Raw genomic sequence first — 23,551 nt, 5'->3', positions numbered from 1 at the left:
CTTGTTATTGAAATGGTAAAAAATCGAATCATAGATAGTAAAAAGTTTTTACAAAATGATACGAAAATTAAGGCAAATCGTTATATTTTTAATTATTGACGATGTTGAAGTCTTATTTTTTTATCTTTAGATCTGCATGTGCTGCTCAATTTTTTCAGTTCTGAAAGGACAAAGGGACAAAAATCTTCTAGACCACTAACGTCTTATAGAGAAAGTCTATTATTGAAATTATATTTTTTTACTTTTTGTTGATGTATATTTTGTTTACAATTAATACATTTAAATATATTCTGTCAAATTCTGGACAAAAAAAGGCTCTGTTTGATTCCTTTATGTGTCGTAATTCAGAATAATGACGTCATTCTTGCCCTTCGTTTCTTGGACTTATACCTTTTTTTCCATAAATCACTCTTTTCACACGATCCAGGCAACTACAACCAGATACACAAGTTATTGATGTTAATCAGTTTTAGTAGGTATAAGAACCTAGGTTGTATACAGCGTTGGCTATTTAAGAAATAACTCAAATTAATATATTTATATTGGTATAATAAAATGATATTGAAAGCAATTTCATTATGTTTTAGAAACAAGAAGACAGTCAAAATTTAGGAATTTTAAAAAAAAATAGTTTCAGATTTTAGTGCATTAAAATTTACCTTATAAACAAACGTTGGAACCACGGATATTTTTTCAAACACTTGACTTGACCAATACACATACACATACGTCTGCTTGACAAATACATCATGACGTAGGTATATTAAAAAAAAACGCTAGTAGATTCAGATGATTTTACATTAATAACGTCTAATTAGAATCTTTATTGGATAATGTTTTGCTTTAAACAAACACAACAAGACTTACGAATCTTAAAAAAACTTAAACGAAAACTTCGCCCTACGTAAAAACAAGCAACTCCTTTAAAGCATAACCATTTTATTAACGGCCGCGAAACGAGTGTATCGCATGCAGCCTGGAGCATTGGACAAAATTAAACGGTGAGCGATCACTTTATACTTTTATTTAAAAAAAAAATATTGCGTTTTCATAAGTAAATGTTAACATACAATAATAGTTTAAAATATAACATGATTTTACGTTGTTAATAATGCATATGATGATAAAGTATTTTGTATTTCGATTGTTTGAGATTTAGTTCCATTAAAATTGTTTTGTATGTTTGAATGATAATATTTTTAATACGAGTGTTATATCAAGGATTTAGCGTGTGTACGTTTGTCAATATTTAAATTCATCAAGTATAATCTTCAAGTTATTCATAGTGCCTATTGGAAGAGACGTAAAGCTGGAGTGAAAGCTTTGTCGTACAAAAACATGATACATAAACACGTATCCATAAACTTTAAAACGGTCAGTGTAAATTCAAAATTACGATTTACGCTGGTTCTTTTTTTCGAAGGGTCGTTTTCTTTTGTTCTACGAGGAAGCAATTTAATTGGAACTATATTTTATTGTGTTTTAATAATTAAATGTATCGAGTCGTCTGATGTGTATATATAGTGCACAGTGACTAAATTTCCATTTAATGAAACTTTAATATTAAACAATACGAATATTAACCAATAAAACTACGACATGTCCTACTATATACAGTGCAATTAACATTCGTTCGTAAAAACCGTTACGATATTAAGTATTCTGCATCTCTGTTTGGCTTTAGTTTAAAATATTATATAGATACATCGATCGTAAAATAACTATCGTTAATAAAAAGCGGTTAGGGCACAAAAAATGCACTCCCCAAAACTAAAGTGCTTAGAATGCTTTAGAAAAAAGTATTCAACGTTGGCATAAAACCTGAATACATCTCAAGTAATCCTACATAAACGATTTGAAAATTTCCTTCCTAAATATAAGTTTGTTAGTTGTTGCATTTAAAAGACACAGAAGACAAACGTTCGTTAAAATGATATCGAATTTCACAGTTTTGGCTTCCATTAACGATTACCAATCAATATTTAACGACATCAATTGCTTTAACCCTGTCATAATAAAAACGTAAACAATATTACTCTATGTACATATACGTAGACTACACTAATAATTATTCTATATAATAGTATAGTAATTGTTAAAAGATTACTAGAGTTTTTGTGTTGTTTTAATTTTATGCTGGTTATATTTTGTAAATTCTTGTGTTTTATATGTTTAATACTGGAATGCCAAACAAATTTAGATAACACACGAGGAAAACTGTTTAGGTATGACCGAGCCTCGATGAACTTTATGACCTGCGGATCAAATTGCACTATTGTTGTATGGATTCCATTAGCAGAGTTAAGGAATTACAAAAAGCTATGAAGGAGAAAAAATATGGAAAGAATATATTTAAAATCGATCGCTATAAGTGATTTTTACATTTATGTATATAGGATTTCTTTAATACTTTTGTTAAACACAAATATAAAATGTTATTGACTGTTAAACAAAAAAATGTGGTGTCAGAAGAGCGAATGATCTTAAAAATTTGTTATTTCTGATCTCTGTCTATGTTTCGATTTAGACAATAAAAATATCGTCTAAAAACTAACCATTCACAGGAACTCAAATAATTTTTTCACGCATTAATTATATTTATACATGGAAATGTTACACCTCTTTAAAAATATTCTAATATATGCTCGTCATTCATGTTTAGTTCGTTTGTATTTTTGCTTTAGGATTGCTTGATATGGACTACAACATTATATGGTTCATTCAGTCATTAACTGAGAAAGACTCTCCTACTTAACCTGCTATTTTAATGAAATTACTCTTTATGCAACTGTTGATGGAGATTATTTAAAAAAATTAAAATTACTTTTATTTTTATGATGCCATTTTCCATGACATTTGATACGACAAAGAAGGTTTACTTTTTTTAAAAGACCCCGTAAATGAATGTGACTCAACGGATTTGTTTATGTATATGACCTCTTTAGTGATTATTGATATATTTTTTTAAATATTTTATTCATAAAAAAGTCAGGGTTCATTTATATGAACAACAGGTCCTTTGTATTTTTTTTATTATTTACCTGAATGAATTTACTAGTTCATCTTACACATTAAGATAATGATTAGCAAATGGATGATAATCGTACAGTAAATGTCAGACTTAATTTATCAATTAAATAATATATATTTTTTATTTTCTAGACACATATATATGGTTTGATAAAACTTTCTCACCGGTTCTACAATCCATAACTGTGTTCTGGACCAATGAGTTCCTTGTCAATGATTACTATTTACTAAAATATATATTATATGATAATTCTTTTCTATGCCTGTTGATGTTGTATATTCTGATTAGCTTTGACTATTTGAATATTCTAGTGATTTGGCTTAAAATATTTTATATTCTTTAACTCAGGAAAAGTTTTTTATTGTAATGCAAAGTGCATGTCAAATCATCCACAGATTATATTTAATTGGTTGCTTTTTGATCGTTATTTTTTTTTAATAACCTGCTAAGTGTTTCTGTTTGAGCTGATGTAAGTTTGACCTTTAGCGAGCTTAGTACGAAAACAAAAATCTTACTTAATATATATATTTATTTAAAATCTGAACGATGAATGTTATAAATACAAATTTGCGAAAAACTTGGAATACGTACGCAAACAATAAAAAAGGTTTCATGGCAAATCGTTTCATTAAGCAAAAACATGCCAGAATATTGTAAGTTTCTAAAAATGTTTGTTTTTATTCCACCACACTGTACGACAACCTTCCGTATTAGACTGTTCTTTCCGATAGCTTAAGATAAATCTTAGAGACGCTTACAGTTTAAAAGGAGGTAGTGAATCGGTAGCACATTGCTGGAAATAACTATTGAAGTGGAAAGTTAACCGTTTTATTGGTGATAACAGTAACAAAATAAAAAAGTATTAGGTAATTTAAATGAAACAAGTGGAAAGAGTTTTCTTCATAACGTTCCCGCTGTAAACAACACGTGACTGTAACGGCCGAGAGTTCAGATTTAAATTAAACAATTGCTACACCTATTTTGAAATATATTTTCGGTTTTGTACCACGTTTTGTATGGGGTAGCTTTTTAGAAATAACACCTATTACGGAACCCATATTGAAACAACTGATATAGGAAAATAAAGCAGAATTTAAACAGTGTTTAAAAAAAAACTGGTTTACGTTTGAAATTAGTTTGTGTCTTACTTATGGTAAGTATTTCAAAACACCTTATTCACTCAGACATCCTGAGGGGTCTGCATTTCACGGACAATGTAAGTTAAAAATGTTGTTTTTATTTATCTATAAATAAAATAATCTATTACAAACATTGTTCAAGTGTGTCATTTGAATTGTGCAATAGCCTTCTTACGTTCATATATACTGAGCACTTAATGAGAGGTTAATATTAATTTTATATAAATCACCTTATATTTTTCTTCGTCTGGTTGCTTGTTGATTTTTTAATCATATACATATACATTATGCGAGGTTTTCGTGATAATCTCGATTCAACATCAACGTATACGTAATCTCTACGTAATTCGTGCTTTTGTATCAGTCACTTATTTAGGATATATACGTTCACCATCCAATAGACTTTTTCTTAAATATAGATTCAGTATCGTAGTTATTTGTAAAAAAAAAACCTTAACTTTGATTGACATAAAGAAAATGATCTATAGTAATTATTTACGTTGTCAGTATATACACGGACGGTTTTAAAATCTCGTGTTAAAAAACTTTGAATGAACGTGTTACTTTCAGCGCAGTGTAACGATGTGAACTCGTACTAAGTAGCTATGATAAAAATGTTCCGTTTTACTTAATTGTAACCAAATTAATCTTAATGATGAAAATGATTGATGTCTTAATTATAATTAAACTTTAGACTCGTCATTACTGAAATATATTTCCCAGACGAGTTCACTTAAAACTATTTTCTAACAGTTAATTTGTATAACATTCCTATTTCAGTAACCTGTACCTAATACATTTTAAATATAAAATATCATATATGAGAACGTATTGTTACATAAAAATACGAGTAAAGCAACAGCTATAAACTAGTATCACGTTATCATAATATTACTTTCCTTCGCAAACACTGAGAGTCACGCAAATACTTCATATAAATTATAATATGGACGACGTTCAGTCACATTGTGCTGGTCTAACAATCCATTAGTCGTTCTTGCATTATTAAGTGGAGTGGATTTTGTTTATATCAGTGGTAAGAAAACACGCGATGTATTCTCGAAGGTATTAAAAGAAAATCAAACGTATATATTTAGCTTATGCGCGATACCTGATGTGGTTTTATGGTTCCGTAACAGTTCTTGAACATTGACATTTTTACCCGTCTGTCAATCTAATAAGACCGCGTATGTAACGAGGTGAAATTAATATCAAAAACTGAGGTCTGCTGATTCTTGGAACTGAAAAAATATTAAACTTTTACGTGAATGCAACCTTGCATACTCAATTTTTTAATATATTGAAGCTCTCAATTTGCTAAAATCTACCGAGAACTTTCCCTTGACTTAATAAATCAATCATTTAATTGGGGGCCATGTATTTCAAGTCAATTATGGTTAAATCACAAGATAACTACTTATTTTATTTTTATTTTTATTTGTGCATTTTTAAAGTTTTAAAAAAGTTGAACATGCTTTTGGATATTTATTTATGAATAGTTTAAACCAACAAACTCAGTATGATTAATCGCTAGAAATGTTATATGAAAAAGAGCATTCGCTTAATTAAATCAGACACATTTGATAATTCCAAATATTTTTATGTCTTTAGTATGCAGACAGGTTGGCACTTATATTTTTAATTCATGCTTTTGACTTGTAATAAAAACTACATTTCAAATGTAAAACATGTCACAATTATAGATTACAATTATAGATCTTGTTTGTCGAGCGCCCGTTGGTGTTGCTGTAACCAAAAATACGACAAATAAAAATTATACGTTTTGTGCTTGTGTGTGTTTCAAACAGTATGCAACCAGAACATAACTGTCTTTACACAACTATCCTTTAATTTTGTAGAAATTTGCCTTCATATTTTTTTTTATATCTGCGAAACGGACGTAAATAATAACACTTTATTTACGAGATTGGTCAAACAACAAGAATAAATACATATGACTCCAACAGTAACAATATCGTACAGAATGTTATATTATTTATTTAATAATGAAACATAAAAATGTTAAATACCGACAATTTATATTTATATCAAAGCCCAGGGTGCAATTATATACTGTTATCCGATCGAGACAAACATACACAAAAACAAATGCATAGATAAGCATAAATTAATAACAAACTATTTATATAAATAATATTCTTGAAACTTTAAATACTATGACGTAACGTTATATTTTATTTTATAATATTTGGATAAAATTTTATTTAAACGTTAATTATAATTAAAAAATATATATTAATTGCAAACTTTAAATTGAAGCGACATGTTTACACCGGTGTTGGTTAGCGCAAACATTTTGACGTGTTTGCATTCGTTTACCAGGCGTAATTAAATTAAATTTAAAAAATTCTAAAAACCTCTAAATAATATAAAATAATTATTTCTTCAATAATAGTTTATTTGAAAGACGCATAAGTTGTAATTTTTTTCAGAAATGTATTAAATTTTATCCGTCCACAGTGAATTTCTTGACAGATGTCAAGCGGCTTGTCATCTGTCAAGAAGATTTAAATAAACATGTCGGTTTTAATTTTTAATTATATGAATTTATATGCAACTAATGAAAGGCATATAGCTGTATCTTATTTCTTAAATTTAAATTGGCTAATGATCAACGTAGCTTTCTAAACTGCATTAAATAAAAAACTCTTACGGATTTAAAAGGTTACTTGTTGATGCCAAATATATATACTAAATTTAGACAGCGTATTTCAAAGAAACTCGTGCAACCCCACGCAATATAATAAATGTTTGCACTAACTATTGAGTTGTGTAATAATTTTAATATAATAATTAATTTTATTAAGATGTCGAAAAATATTTTACTTTTTTTTCGTTGTAAAGTAATATAATGTTTATTAATTTATCCTTGTATGAATATACTTATATATTTGTATAAAAAAAAATCTACTTTAACGTCGATTTCGTAAAAAGCAAATTACGTAATACACTTACTTTACGACGTGATTTTAGTAATTGAGTTAGGTCCGTTTAAATTATACTGCATACTTCAAGCTGCTGCGATTGCCTTTTGTTACGTTTTTATCAAAAAATGTATAAACAATATATATTTTATGTCTAATCACATGTTTGTGTTGTAAAACTAAGCATAGACAGTTTTAAACCTTTATTCATAACTAGCTGTTACCCGCAACTTAGTCTGCGTCAAAAAAAAAAAAGAAAAACTGTTAAAAACTTTTAAGTACATACTATACACACTCACAAGAACAAAACAAAAAGAAAGCAATGTCCCTAAATGCTAAAGTAATAAAAATAATCTGACCTACTTATGTAGCTCAGCTAAATAAAACTTACAAAAATTACCTACTAGATACTAAGTTCTTTATAATGAATAAATACTGCTTCTAATACAAAGTACCAGCCGATTTGTACCCATTCTGAAATGAAACAAATTTATAACTTAACCTATTTATACAGGGACACTTAAATACTAAGAAAAATAAATGATTATACTGAAGTAATCAAAATATTCACAAATTAATGCTAAACTAAAACAATACACAACAAACAATGTCATAAAACATAAACAAAGTATATTTACTTGTAAACGTATTCGTTTCAGTGAAAAATTTTAAAGATCGTCAATGGCGGGTTAATCAAATCATCTTGTGTGTTGACTGGCAGGTGTTCTGTCAGTTGGATCACAATTATGTGGTTGTCAGATGGCATCCCATCGAAAGATATTTTAAACGTCTCTACTAAATTGTTGTTCTGATGAAAAAACATTTGTAATTCTTGAACAACGGTTCTGTGCATTGTAGGATTGTGAGAACAACGCTTACTAGACCACTATTGGTCAAATCGATCGAGGCGTTGTCGAGTTTTAGCGAGACCAACGAACAGCAATAAATTTATATAAATATAACTGTCTAAACCAAGAGTTTTTAAGAAAAAGAATAACAAACAAGCACACATACGACTATTTATATTGATCTGAATAAAGTTTCGAGTCTATAATATCAGAAAGAAAAAAATATTTTTTTATCTTACACAACATTATATGAAATTAATTATATACAAAAATATAACCAACTATTTTATTTTTGTAATTTTTTTATCATTTTATTATGACAAAGTTGGACATGACTTAGAAACCTGGTCGTAAATAAACTTCGGCGATAATAAAAAAAAAAATGATTTTTCTAACAATACTTTGAATGTGACTGTTGTTTGTTATGACTAGATGTTTACTGCATATAAAGAAATTGTCAAAAAACACTTTAAATGTGAAGGAAATATTGATGTTTTAAAATATATATACAAGAATATGTACGTACATATTTAATTACAGACGAGTTTCTTTTTTTAGGTTAAAAAGTAGGTACATACTGAAGTCTGCCGGTTTAACATATTGATCGAGTCGCCAGTCGCTACACAACAAAACAGGGTAAAGAAAATTTATAAAAAATAGTTCCGTAATTTTGTACATTTACAAACCATTTGATATAAAATAAAATTTATCATTATCAAAATAAAAAATTCTATCTTGTAGTGAATTCATTGAAAATTATTTATAATATTACAAAATTAATTTATCAGAATATACAATTATAATTACTATTTGTAGACCATGTAGGTATATATGACCATGTAGGTATATATGACCATGTAGGCATATATGACCATGTAGGCATATTTTGGTATCATCTCAACGATTGTCTTTTCATCATTAATACTCAAACACAAAAAATTTTCTCACATTTGATAGCATTTCCATCATCTGAATGCCTCATTTCATCGATTTACAATCTTATCGCTCGTCTAAATTTGGAAATACGTTATCGTTTAGTTAATCGACGCCTGATACCCAAACGAAGGGCGCTAACTGACGTTATGTCTGAAAAGTAGGAAAGGAATAACAGTTGACTCAATGTTTCAAATGTAAATAAGGACAAACTTAAATCATATTGATGTTACACGTCTTGATCTTTGATTGAAGACCCATTAACACGAATACGAGAGTTAAATGAAGCGAAAATATTGCACTACACGGATCAATAAAGATAACAGAATAGTTCTAAATAAATGAGGAAATTATATATATACGTTCAGTAAATAGGAATTTGTCCGGTAGAAGAACTACCTACACTTTTAAGATACTTTAATAATATTAAACTGATCGCTGTTTAAAAGTCAACGATGCAAAATTACTGAGGATAATGAGATCCAAGGCTTTCGCGAGTATTCATTTAAATGATACTAATATTTTTTGGATTATTCGTATTTCAATATTTTAAAATCTCGTCTGTCCGTGATCACGGTTGCTGCAAAGTAACCGAAACGTCGGGAGTATGTAGTTTTTAAAATAATAACGTAAGCGTAGTTATCCGAAAAATATTTGGTTCACTTAAAGGATCTTTATAACCAGCGAAGCCAAACCAGTAAAACAAGTACCTAATTATAATTGTACGGTAATGTTATGTGGATCGAAGATGACTGACTACATGTCAAGTCTGGAAAGTGAAGGCTTATATATAGCGAAATACCTACGAGAGTATAAAACAATATTAATACGTGCTAGTCTAAGATCCCGACATAAAACGACCTTCACCGAGCAGGTTAATGGACTAAACATATTTTGTATGTAATTTAATATATAAAAAAATATATTGCATGTGAATTGCCTAGCAAATTTCAGTTCAGAATATTTTTAATTAATTAAAAAAAAATACATTTTTTTTATATTTCACTGGTTTGGTTTGGTATGCAACCCATAGTCAATTCGAATGTCGGTTGCCTATATCTTTCCAGTCACAACCCTCGGGTTGCCAGGTTTACCTTATCACAGCGAAGAGCACGGAACATACAGTTGCATTTATCGACTGGATCCCTTCAAACAATCTAGGTGAATTATTTTTATCTATACATATGTAATGTTTATCACAAAATTATAATTTATTTATTATTATTAATAATATACATTATTTGTTTATCTTTATGACAGCGATTTTATGATTGCTCATCACACTAAAATTCCTAATACATGACAGTACCTAGATATGTTATATTTGTATCATTGTAAGATTATTTGGTGTCGTTTTCAATATCATTGGTCGAGTTGACATTGACTATGTTAAAGATAAAAAAACATAAGAATAGGTATACAGACAGACAGCGACAGACAGCGTTATACTATCAGCTGCAAATACTGCAATCAATGTGCATAATAAACGCTATTTTTAAATTATTTTTCATGTAATTATATTAATATTGCTTAAAACATTCACATATAAGATTATCTTTTCAATACTTTTAGTTAAACAACCTCTTGTATAAGGATTTTTTTAATGATTTGAAAACTTTGAGAATCTTATTATCTGATTTTTGATTATATACGTACGAGGCTTACTCGAAATAATTATTAATTTTAATGTTTTTTTTTATTGATATATGGTTGTCAGCTTTGCAAAGAGCTCAGCTGAACTCAAAGCGGATGACAAATAATTGAGAGAAAATTTTACAAGCTATTAGGAATCATTTGGACTTATATCTTTAAGATGCTGGTTAATGAATTCAGGATAAAATTAGGAACAGTGATTTAAGTTATAATAAATCATTATTCTATTGCATTGTATTGCAACTAATTAGAACCAGCCGATCAAACTTGCATCGAACATAGCTTACGTCATTTATAAAACCTAATTTTCCAAATTTAAACATTTTCTGGATTAACAATAATTTGTTATTATATCTTTTCTTTTCTTTTTTGGTCCGGTTTCTCCAGTTTACTAAGAGTATTGGTATTACTGTAACTGGTGTACTTTTCATCAATGACACCGGTGGTGTTAGAGGCTAGCTGCTTCCGATAAGAAACTTTTGGCTCGTAATCAGATAAGTTAAAATATATTAGGGATCATCCACACGGACGACTTTCAATATAAAAATTATATATGTCTATTGTGACTTGTTCATTGTTAATCAATGTAGGTATTGCTTTATTTAAAACGCAGTTAATTAGGTGGGAGTATAAAAATATTGTATAATAACAAATTAAATATTATTACCATAGTTACAATAGTTTTGACGTCATTTTCCATAATAGCCATAGATTACTTTATCTAGAATATGCTTTATAAATATAATTACACAACACGATGGTACGGAATGAGCTGTAATTAGAAAACTAATTTGTGTTTCGCGTGTTCATCCTTCTATACGATCTAACCTTTGTTATACTAAAGATGTTTTTTATAAACATGTTTTGCGACATTATTGTCGTCCCGCAGCTCATTCCCTTAACTTCAGCACTGACTGAATCACAATTTATATACAAGTCTGTGAACGTCCGTAGTGTTTGCACGCGGTGAATAATATTGTTTACGTTTTGTATTTAAAGTGTAATTTACGAAATTTTCAGTGATAGCGTTTCCGGCAACCCGTTAAGATGGTTGTCAGCAAGAACAGCATGTGGTTTGTTGGTTGCGGGATGAGTTTGGTCGGATTTGGCGTACTCATGAGCGCGACCTGGTCGCTTGTTTTCCACGCTAAGATCAAAAATGTAAGTTTTTCATGACATATATGTAATAACCGAGATTCTAATAATATTCTTTGTTCCACGCCTATATAACAATTTTTATTTATTTTTATTCTATTTGAATATATATTTTTTCACTTCCAGATCATGTTGCACCGATAATGAGCATTTTATCAGAGACATTATCTGTATTTTAAACATTTGTGATAAACCACAAACCCTCTCATAAATTTCGGACACTTTTCACTAAATGTTATTCGCATTTTTAATGACTTACATGATGTGTTTTAAATAAATAATAGTTTAAAAAACACGCTTTTATAGCTGACCGAACTAAAACATAGCACATAATTTTCAACTACAAAGAAATTAAATAAATCATCTTACAGTAGTAGAAGGTCAATGAATCATTAGTAGTTAATAACCTCAAAATAAAGCGTGGAGTGCATGTGACTACATTTCATGTCTTTCCTCTCATAGAGACATAGTTGCCACTGGAACGATTGTGACATGCAATATCAAGCACCCCACGCTTTTTACTATGAATTAAACTATTCTGTTGATAACTTAAATTTTATTATAATTTTATTTTGACGTGAGTATATGAGTACTATGAGTACTATGAGTGACTGTTTGACCTTCTACTACTGTAATATAATTTCTTTGTAATTGAAAATTATTTGCTACTTTTTAGTTCGGTTGGCTATAAAAGCGTGTTTTTTTTTTGGTGTTTTTTTTTAACTATTATTTATTTCTAAATTTTTAGCTCAATTAATTTTAAAAGCGTGTTTTTTTTAAACTATTATTTAACTGCAGACATGCGCCGACCGCGCCCTAGCTCTATCTGTGTCACACCACTACCGAGGATTTATTAAAGAATTCATTAATCCTGGCGGTCCTAATAAGGATAATGGAATTTTTTTTTCAATTTATTGCACTGTCATCGGTCCTTGATACGTATGCAAAGTTTCAAATTATTCAGACTTCTAGAAACCGATGAAAATTAAGCTCAAAGATTCCGTTACATACACACATACACACACACATACACACACACATACATACACACATACAACCCAAGCTAATAAAACGTATTAAAAAGAGTGCGTCACCTTACGCTATGATTCTGGTGTAACTTATAAGAAGACGAAGGTGTTATATGGACTACCTAAAATCAAGCCTGATTTAAACGCCAAATAAGTGTCAAGGGATAACTATTCAAAGCTTTATTACATTTCACAATCAATCCAGCCAGTCTTTATGAGACAATTGTGGTTTAATCTCGGTTTAAGTTAACGTTAAAAGAATTTTACCCTCGAATAGTACTTCTTCTATATTAATTTATAAAGATCATACTCGCCCCAACATCTCAACTCGCAGACAGTAATGTAATCGTAACCTTTTATGACTTCCATGCAGATTAACGTATAAGATCTATCTAAAAACTATTTTCTATCAGTTCCTTCCACTGCTCAACTTGTGACTTCTCCCAAGGTGATTCTCTCACCCAGTGCTAGACTTAAATAAGTTATTTTTCTTAAATGTTATATTTAAGAATTAACTCTTCAATGTAAAAAAAAAACAACCGTGAATCATTACATTAAATTCCCATTTCCCTGTGATGTATTTTGTGTTTTTGGACAAATCCATGATCAAAGTCTTATTTCAGGAACTATAGACATTAGACAGCTATTTAAACGTAACCGATTTTAATGCCTTACATTAAAAAAATCTGGTATATTTAATTTACATCCCTTATAACAAGATTAACCTTATTAAATCATTTATTATTATTATTGAATACGAGTAAGCGAAAAATATTTTTGTTTCAATGATTACACCTGTTACCTGATAAGATTTTATTCAATATATTGATAGATTACCTTCGGCAACAATTGATATGTCAATGTCAATATGTGTTCATAATAAAAACGTATATATTATGATAATGTATTGATTGCAATAAAAACAGACATTAGTTCTGTCTGCGATTCATTAAGTTTTATGTTAAGCAAACATAAATCTCAATCGAACATAAAAACTAAGCGTCTGGGAATATGATAGTCGGATTTGTAAAAACAATCAAGAATTAAATGTTTTAAAGTAAAAAAAAAATCACAACTTTGTTAAATAAGCAAAAATCATATTTTACATAGTGAGTTTTATTACAGATGATGGTCCTTAGGAACGGTTCGACATCTTTTGAGATTTGGCGAGATATTCCCATTCCGATATACTTGGAGTGTTTTCTATTCAACATCACAAATGTGGCCGACATTCTGATGGGAAAAAATGTTCCTATACACGTCGAAGAACTCGGACCTTACGTGTTCCGAGAAAGAAGTACCAAGGTCAGTTCAAGCAAATCAACTTAGCATTGCTTACTTAGTTGGAAATAAAAAGTAATGCAAAAAATAGGAAATAATTTATAACAAGGATAAATTTTCTGACAAAAATATAAAATGTGTTCCTTGAGTAAATATAATCTTTTAAGAATAATCCTAAAAAATATTTTATATATTTAAATAATCTTAACTATTATGTATATTTAAAAATATATATATTTAAATATATTAACACAAAGCCCGATAAGAATGTCTTTTGAGGAATGACGTAATTTTACTACCAATAATTTAATCCAAAATTGACCATTTAGAAGATAAAAAAAATATCATATAACATTTTTATTTCCATTAAAATTCCGAAATATCAAGAAACTTTCATATTACAAGGTGGTTTTAATATAAAACATCAATAAAACCATGAAGTGACAATAATCTAAAGTGTCCGACACCTTCACTCTTTATAATCATCGGCTTAATGCCAACGCGAGCAGCACATGAATAATTCATACTATTAATGACATTCAGAGACCAATCAGTTCACATAAATATGTGTGCTTACTCTAAGTTTTTAATTTATAAATCTTTCCACATTAGAATATTAAGGTAGGCTGTTGAATCACCAACGGATAATGCTTAGTATCAAGTGTCACGATTCAACGCCTGCTCCCGTTTGAAAAGTTTTATTACAACGAAATAACATTTAGATTCTTAACCAGTTATATCGCAATGAAAAATAATTTAAAAAAATAATATGAAATGGCGTTACAAAAGCTGTGAAATCAATACCCTTAAGCTCACAACAAATTCTTATATATATTTCGAGTTACAACTATCAAAACCTGCTTTGATTGCATGTAATTTATTTAAAACGATCATATTACGCATGACTTTTATTCGCGTAAACGTTATAAAACACGTATCTCACACAACTATACTTACTATTTGTCATAACAGATATAGACGATAAATAAATAATTAATACAAACATATATACATACACTAGCTCGTCGATATATTAAAATTATTGTAATTAAGAATAGATTATTAATTTAGGAACCATGAAAAGTATAATACATATTATATTAGATATAATAGACAATAATTTATATGTTCCAGGTAAACATAACCTGGAATGACAACAGCACTGTTACGTTCAGAAATCAAAGATTCTGGTACTTCCAGCAGGACCTGTCAAACGGGAGTCTCTCTGACCTTATTACTAGTATAAATCCTATTATAGCTGTGAGTATAAATATCCTATAAATCATAATAATTTTATTAAAAAAAACATATTTACATTATTATATTTTATTTAAATTCCTTAAAATCACAATATTTATTCGTTTAGGTTATCTTTTTGTAGTTTCACAATAATAAAAAAGAAAATGTTATATTACTAAATATATTTTAGTTTTATTACATAACATATTTTCATTTCATGAATAGTTTTTTTTTTTAATTAATTTTGTCGTCGATTCGTTATTTAAAAATCATTGATCGCTCTTCACTTTTATCAGCCATCACACTCGACACTTGAAATTATAAATATAGTTAAGTGTTTAATAAAACTTATAATCCAATATTATACATGATAAAGTAATGAGAACGAAAGCTAGTTAACCTTCATAGTAAGTGAGGTAGTAACGTAATTTGGGAGGCAATCGATCGGTCCTTTTGAGGACGGTATCAATCAGCTGATTACGAGACATCTTTTATATAGAAGTTATTAAAATAACTTCACTGAATAACATCAACTGATGGAGCACTTATCGAAAAGACCTTACAGTTTTTCTGAATCATTAATTTACAGTTGTTGACTTTACAGTTGTTCTGAATCATTTATTTGGTAGACTGAAAGTAATACTTATTTAATATTAAAAATTATAATGACAAAAAATATGAATAATAGTAGCGAAATGCAGCACTGCTCAAAAGAGCAAACTGTACAAAAGTACACCCATTAGTACATTACAATCATTTCGTCGCTAAAATTAAATTATATATTTGTTTTTAACAAAAATATAAATTTATTAAGTTTGTGACACCTACGGTTGTCGTTTCAGACAATCGCTTATACAGTTCGCAATGAACCGCTGATGCTGAAGTTCATCATAGACCTAAGCTTGAGGATGTACCACCAAAACATGTTCGTGACAGCGAACGCCTCGTCGTGGCTGTTCGACGGCATACAGGATCCCATCCTGGATCTGGTCGAGAAGATTCCCAGCTTGCCTTACACCATACCCTTTGATAGATTTGGCTGGTTTTACAAAGTAAGCACAACTTATATCCACAGGGAGATACAACAACAAAAATATATTATCGATAACTTCGTCTGGGCTTCACAACTGTGTAATTCCTAGAAAATACTAAAATATTTTATCTACATATAGGTATATATTCAAAATTCAATAAATTGTCTCAACTTCCGGCTATAATAACTTAAAACAAAGATGTGTCTATAAAAAATATTGGTTTCTTGACCACAGCGTAACGGATCGGTGGACGCGACTGGTCTCTTTCTAGCTCATACTGGTGCATCAGACTTCACCAAACTGGGACACACGCTGAAATGGAACAACTCCAATAAGACGGTGTTCCGTGGTCAATGCGGAGAGGTCCAGGGTACGACCGGGGAACTGTGGAACTTGGAGAATGATGCGCCTGAGATTAAAATATACGCCGCTGATCTTTGCACGTTGGTGATTCACTTTTAATACCCCTTGTTATATAAATTTCACTATCATATTAACACACGAAGCTCACACCAAACAGCCATTCTCGAGCTTTTGCTGAAAATTTTTTATATACATTTTAAAGCGTCATTTACTTTCCCTTTGTTGTTAAAAATGTGTAGAAAGATTATTTACTTAATAATCTTATGTATTATCTATTTAATAAACAGGCTAAAATATTATGCGAATGATAAAAATCTGATAAAAAATATGATAATAACAATGTAAGAATATTGCCGGCCAAGTGACTAACACTTCAAACATTTGCTTAATAATACTGATTCAGTATAAAAAAAAAGTATAAAGTTTTATATTGCAAGACGACTCCCTCACATTTAAAGCTATTTTTTATCTGTGATTGAAAAAAATATTTGCACCTCGTGTTACTAGAAATGCTAACTTTGAACTCCTGATTATTTCTTTATAAAATACCAAACTTTCTCATATATTATACTGATGTTCTGCTGTCACAGGTACATCAGCCTGGCTTATTCTGGAGATGTAATCAAAAAAGGCCTACCTGGAAGAGAGTTCGCAGCAAATGACTCTCTTTTTGATAATGGACACAAATATCCACAAACGGTTAGATAATAGATAATAACAATGAAGTAGCTATACTAAACCAATAAAAAAAAAACAATTTCAATTCTCAAATTGTAAATTTTTCTTCTAAGGCGTCTATTTTTCTATTTTTTCTATTTTTCTTCTGTAGCTATGAACTTGTCACATCTTAACATTGAAACTCTACGATTTTTATTCTATGTCCAGATATTTAGTAGGTATGTTTAAAGTCTTAACCGTATCCGATTAGGCTTCCAGGTGTATGTGTTTTACTTCCAGGCCTGTTACTGCGATGAGAACAGCGGTAGGGACTGTTTGCCGTCTGGAGCGCTGAACGTGTCGGCCTGCAAGTACGGCGCCCCGGCCATCGTGACGCGGCCACATTTCTTAGGCATGGACCCTTATTACGCTAACAAGATAAAAGGCTTACAGCCGGCACCGTGAGTTTAACATAAATTAGGACTACTATATAACTTTAATCTAAATCCCATACTGAGTATATAATACTTTATATAGAGTAAAGAAATAAATTAAATCACTTATTAATAAATTAAAATTTAATTACTTCATAAATATAAATAGCAATTTTTTGTAAACCAATATATGTAACATGGAAGTTAAAAACACTTACAAAACTAAAAAAAAATAAATTTAACAAATTTTTCATTTTATAAGTTAAATATTTTTTTACATTTTATCTCAGTTCAATTTTATTATATATATAGTTCAATAATGTTCGTCAAATTATATTTGAATAGTACAGTAATATTGAGCTTATTTTTAAATGTAAATTATAAAATATAGAATGAGAAGTTCATCATCACGAGCAGCACTGAACCTGCGGCCTCCAGACGTCGCGCTTCAGTTGCTTCGCTAATTACACTACTGTGTTTAGTACCCAATATATTGTTACCCAAACATATTGTAGCCCGATCCCACTTTATATATACATGTATACGAGAAATATAAATCTTGTACTGGCTTTAAGGCGCATTTTCATTGGTCGATAAGTCGGTAGTTAGCCCGATTGCGGGGAGTACCCGCATGCGAGCTAACAACCAATGAAATCCACTGGTCGATAACTCGGTCGATTAAACGTGTGCGGGTGATATCCGCATTCCGGAATATCGGAACTCGCATGCGTTATAGAAATCACCCGCACCCCGTATGCGGGCTCTGACGACCAATGAAAACGATAAACTCTTTGCGGGCCCTATGGCATGCGTTACAGAAATCTCCCACACCCCGAATGCGGGCCTTATCGACCAATGAAAATGGGCCCTTAATGACATTAAATACTTAATTCCAGCAAGCACAATTTCAAAATGTCAATCGAGCCGGTGACAGGGATGCCGCTGGCTATCTCGGCTCAGTTGCAAGCGAACGCTCTCGTCAGACATGTCACAGGAATAAGGCATGTTTATTTTTTGTGATTTACATTTAGAACTAAAATAAAAAGTATTTATATAAATGGAATGATTTTGTAATTTTAGGTAGATTTTTTTTAATGTATGCATGCAGTCTTCGTGAAAAAATAAATTCTTGAGGCTAATTACAATACCTAATATATATTACGTACTTTTAGTATCAGAAGAAGAAATAACTTTAAAAAATATTAATTACAAACAAAACAATTGAATAATTCTTACAAATTAATGAAATAACAAAAGTAATAGGTTTTTTACCTCACAGAATCTAACAATGTGATTATAAAACGACTCACGCTGCCGAATTTACAGAGCTCCGACTGTTCAGACAGTCCACAAGCAATTAAAAGACTCTATATAAGACAACAGATCTTTTTATATTTTTAAAGATAATTAATTTGTGGGTACTTTAATAAATCAAAGAGGAGGGTTGCTTGTAGTACATAATCTACTGTTATCCGCTTATATTTATGTTAATATTAACTTCAAGCCAGTTTGCTTCAGTACGACATATTCGATCATACATAACCGTCCATTTCACATTAGTTTTGCTAATCTGTAAATGTTAAATATCCTCATACAATGAATAGAACCGTTGTATTAAATTGTATTCTTAAACATAACGAAATAACTAGACATAATAATGAACGCTATATTTTGATATATTCCAGTATAAACAACCAGTTACCGGACCCGGACACGTTGGTGCCTATGTTTTGGTTCCGGGAAGAAATTGAAGTGAACGACGAGTACGCCAACTTCGCGAGGAGCGCGCTATCAGTGAGATACGGCGTTCCCTACGGCTTGTACGTTATGATAGTAAGTTCTACGTTAGACTTCTACGTTACTGAATGTTCTTATCCTTACTCCTAGTTTCCATACTGCATACGAGCGCTGGCAGTTTTTAATTCGTAATTAATGTTGTATTATATAGAGCAAGAATCCAGAGCCCATGGACTTTGCTTATTCATGAAGGACAAAAAATTTACAATAGGTTAGTGTTAGTTTGGACAGTAAATTTATACATATCTGCTAGCTTATACCGATGGCCAATTCTCAGGTACCAGGTAAGTAGAAATTGTACTCATTTTACTTATAGTCTGAGATCTGATTCTTACGTATTTCCCAGGCAATATCGTAAGCAATTTGAAATGAATACTACAAGACTCCTTCTATTGGCAGAATTCTTAACAGATACTTTAAATATCGCCAGCAAAATAATCTAAAAATTCTTATGATTTTATCATTAATCTGCAATCGTTTGGACAATTAGATAACAATTTATCCTTTAATTATTATTGAAAACTTTCATTGTACAAACTAGAAGATAGTTTGAGTGAAACAGTATTAAAAAGGCACTTAGTCATCATGCATGCTGGATGGATGGATGGATCATGGTAATCGGTGCCTACGATTGGTCTGGCAACTTATAAAATACATTTAAATACCCGCTAAATATTAAATTTAAAAATCAATTATCAGACTGTAAGTAAGATTGGGATTTTTTAAATATCGAAAATCTTTTCTCGCGTTCACACTTAAAAATAAATCTGTGTTTTTCGAATGCTATCCGTTGTTTATTATTTGTATGTACATGATGTTACTTTACAGCAACGGGCTCACGGGCAGATTACATCAGCGTCCCAAAGACACTTATCTAGATACAAAATAATAAAAAATAGCGTAGTATCCAAAAAACTAAGTTTTATTTATGTATTATATGCAATTCTGAAATCTGTAAAGTTTAATGAAGATTTTTTTTTTATTTGGTTGTCCGTGTTTATCTTAGAAAATTCTGTTCTGAATTTAATTTATCTTTTAGTATTAGATGACCCATTCAACATAAAGACAACAGGCGATTCTCAAGCTAGACCTAGTACTTGGTAGGAGCGTAATTAAGTTAAAAATGTTGCAGAATCTTCACTAATTCACTAATTACTAGCTCTTACCTCCAACTTCGTTGCCATGAAAAAGAAACAATGAATAAAATTTTAAGCGCCGCATGCACCTCGCCTTCCACTCGTTCGTGATAACGCAAAATTTCGGGATTTTGATAAAAAGTAGCCTAAGTCACTCATTCCATCAGCTATCTGCCAATAAAGTCCTGTCAAAATAGATCCGGCCGTTTAGAGATTAGCCGGAAAAAGACAGACAGACTACAAAAATGTTATCTTGGTGTATGAACTGTAAATAATATATGAAGTTAAAAAACAGCTATTTCCAAATTACAAAACAGACACTCCAATTTTATCTAAATGTATAGATTACTTGCGCGAGCTATCCTTCGGTGCGCCGGGTAGGAATAAATTTAAAGGGATTTAATATAAATTTAATATAAAAGTAATTTAAATTGAAAATTAAATCTATTCCCATATTATAATCATATCACCTTTATCTTATTACTCAGTACTTATTCCTTAACTTCCTACCCGACCGTTTATATCGTGATGTCCTTGTGATGTGTTTTTCAAAAATTTTCAACTTATACGCATACAATGTCGTTACTCGATTTCGATTCAGTTACTCTTCGTTTAAATTGTATCTGATAATAAAATTGTAGAGAAATGATTTGGAAGACTATTCACTACAAGATATGGTTTTACTCACTATAAGACCGTACCCATTATCGGTTATGTTATTATTAATCGTATTATAAATGGATAAATGAGTATATTAACTGTCCCTTAAGATCTTGGAAGCATTTTGATTCTCAGTGTTAATTCTGTCAACGCACTAGTACTGTATGTACAAATTATAATTTTTAAACATTACTCATTTAGTACTTTGTTTTCTAGGCTCTCGGTGCAAGCCTCCTGCTCAGTGGGTTGTATAAAATCAGAAGATTCCCTCTCCGGCAGTTAAGGGAATGCGACGTCGCAGCGTCCCAAAAGTTTCTTAGCAATAACATAAGTCCAAACGTGACGAACTCGACGTGAGAGTTATATGTTACTTTCGTCAATTTGTGCAATTGGCAATCAAATGAGAGAAGAAAAGCTATATTTCCTATTGCTTTGTGTATTAGTTTTTTGTTGAAAGAATGGAGATATGCAAGATGACAACACTACGGTTGATTTAACACTATTTATTGTAATTAGTTAATTATAGTTCACTGGTTCACTTCTTTTGAGCGGAAAAGACATAGGAACTTAGTGAATTATATCTTTGTAAATTACTCTTGCCATAATGAATAATTAAGGGGTATCAAGTTATACAAAAGTCTAACTGAAAATTTTATTTAATTAAAAAAACGACGCATTTATTGTCCTATAACAGACAAGTACAAACTTGCAGGCACGTAGTACTTTTGCTAGTTATAATTGCAAAAATGCCTTGCATCATTAGGAACAAAACTGACACTAATAATAGTTTTTCTTATACTAGTAGATAATCTTAAACTAATAGATTGATAGTAACACAGCTAAGAACCACCGCAAGGAAATCGTTCTCAAATACAAACCTCATCGAAATTTGTTGATCCTTTTCACAGCTTGTACGTGGACGTAGAACAAAACTTTAACCTCCCCCTTCTTGGGGCTAGAAAATGTAAAGCATTTACTGATGTGAACGGCTTGCATCAAGCTGTCCACTTCATAGGATATTGTACACAGTTATATATAAGATTTTATTTAAGTGATACTTACATTTAATGTGTGTATCAAAGAAATTGTTAATTATTATTGTAATTATTTTTAATGTAATTTATTATTTTTTTTATATTTGAATATGCTTAAAAATTTAAGTTATGATAAGTTTTAAAATCATTTAAAGAATGAAATGAATACTACAAAGCGTTTTTTATTTGGAGCCTTTGTGCGGGTGATCAATTCGTAGCAATCTTCTCAAGCGAAGGTTAGTACACTGTTATCTTCCTTCACATCTGTATCTTTTTCTTCACGTCACTAATAAAGTTCAACGTGTAATGACACTACAGCATTCTTCTAAATACTTACCACATCCTCAGCTACCTTGTGAACAGTGGTGTTGTGGCCATTATTTTTTTCACCGGAACACGTATATATAATTGTATAGAAAGGGCCGACCCTGGGCAGGCGGCGCTCTGTGCGGTTTCATGTTCAAAATTTAACGACCGGGGGTGATTTTCCATGATAATCCTGGCGGCGACGTTTATTTTTTTGGTCCCATGTTCCATCTTTGACGACGGGGTTGGGGGGGGGGGGGGGTTAAATTTTTCTTCTAATGTTTATTATAAATAAAGTTTCATTCCTGTTGAACCGGTTCACGTATTTGTTTCGGTTCGGTTCGAGTTCCGGTGCAGCAGAAAAAAAACGTTCCGCACTCCGGTTCACGGTTCGGAAAAATAAGCCTGTTGGTTCCGGTTCGGGTTCGGTTTAAACCCTTGTTTAAAATAATAAATACAAAAATACGCCAAACATAAAAATAAAAATCTGCAATTCTTTTTAATTTCTTTTTTCACTACGTCAGCCAATTATCGTTATCAGAAATCATCTTTAGTTCCGGAACGCGTTGCTATTCAAAAAGGAAGTACCAGAACGACGTTTCGGAGCGTTCCGGCTCCACAAAACCACTGCTCGTGATACACGTCACTGTTTCGAATATCAGAATATAAAATATGTTTATTGTAATATACTTAATATTTAAAGTGTTGACAAAAGAATTTTTTTATGCAACAAGTAGTTGGCAATACAAACAAACTGTACAGATACCGTTCACTTTGTCGAATATAAAACTTCGCACGAGATAGCCGTACGTAGATAAAAGAAAAATAATGTTGAGGAATTCTAGGTGTATAGTCGATAGGGACTTTTAAGTGGTAAC

At 30.6% G+C, this 23,551-nt stretch overlaps 1 protein-coding gene across 2 annotated transcripts; it reads left to right on the top strand.

Moving 5' to 3' along the window:
• Window positions 1-857: 857 nt before the first annotated feature.
• On the top strand, window positions 858-22,542 carry LOC116768711 (protein croquemort-like). 2 transcript variants are annotated; one of them, XM_061526846.1, is made up of 11 exons: window positions 858-1,001; window positions 11,570-11,710; window positions 13,858-14,037; window positions 15,148-15,273; window positions 16,095-16,304; window positions 16,521-16,729; window positions 17,240-17,348; window positions 17,607-17,767; window positions 18,637-18,741; window positions 19,426-19,573; window positions 21,550-22,542. In XM_061526846.1, exons 2-11 carry the CDS (start codon window positions 11,597-11,599, stop codon window positions 21,688-21,690), a joined length of 1,503 nt encoding a protein of 500 aa, XP_061382830.1. In that variant the 5' UTR covers window positions 858-1,001; window positions 11,570-11,596; the 3' UTR covers window positions 21,691-22,542. The 2 variants fall into 2 exon arrangements, with proteins under 2 accessions (XP_061382830.1, XP_061382836.1); XM_061526852.1 differs by having other exon boundaries at window positions 953-1,001; window positions 10,937-11,710.
• Window positions 22,543-23,551: the final 1,009 nt, after the last annotated feature.

The sequence above is a fragment of the Danaus plexippus genome, chromosome 4 (assembly GCF_018135715.1).
Source record: "Danaus plexippus chromosome 4, MEX_DaPlex, whole genome shotgun sequence".
Lineage (NCBI taxonomy): Eukaryota > Metazoa > Arthropoda > Insecta > Lepidoptera > Nymphalidae > Danaus > Danaus plexippus.
This window is presented reverse-complemented; position numbering and strand designations above follow the sequence as displayed.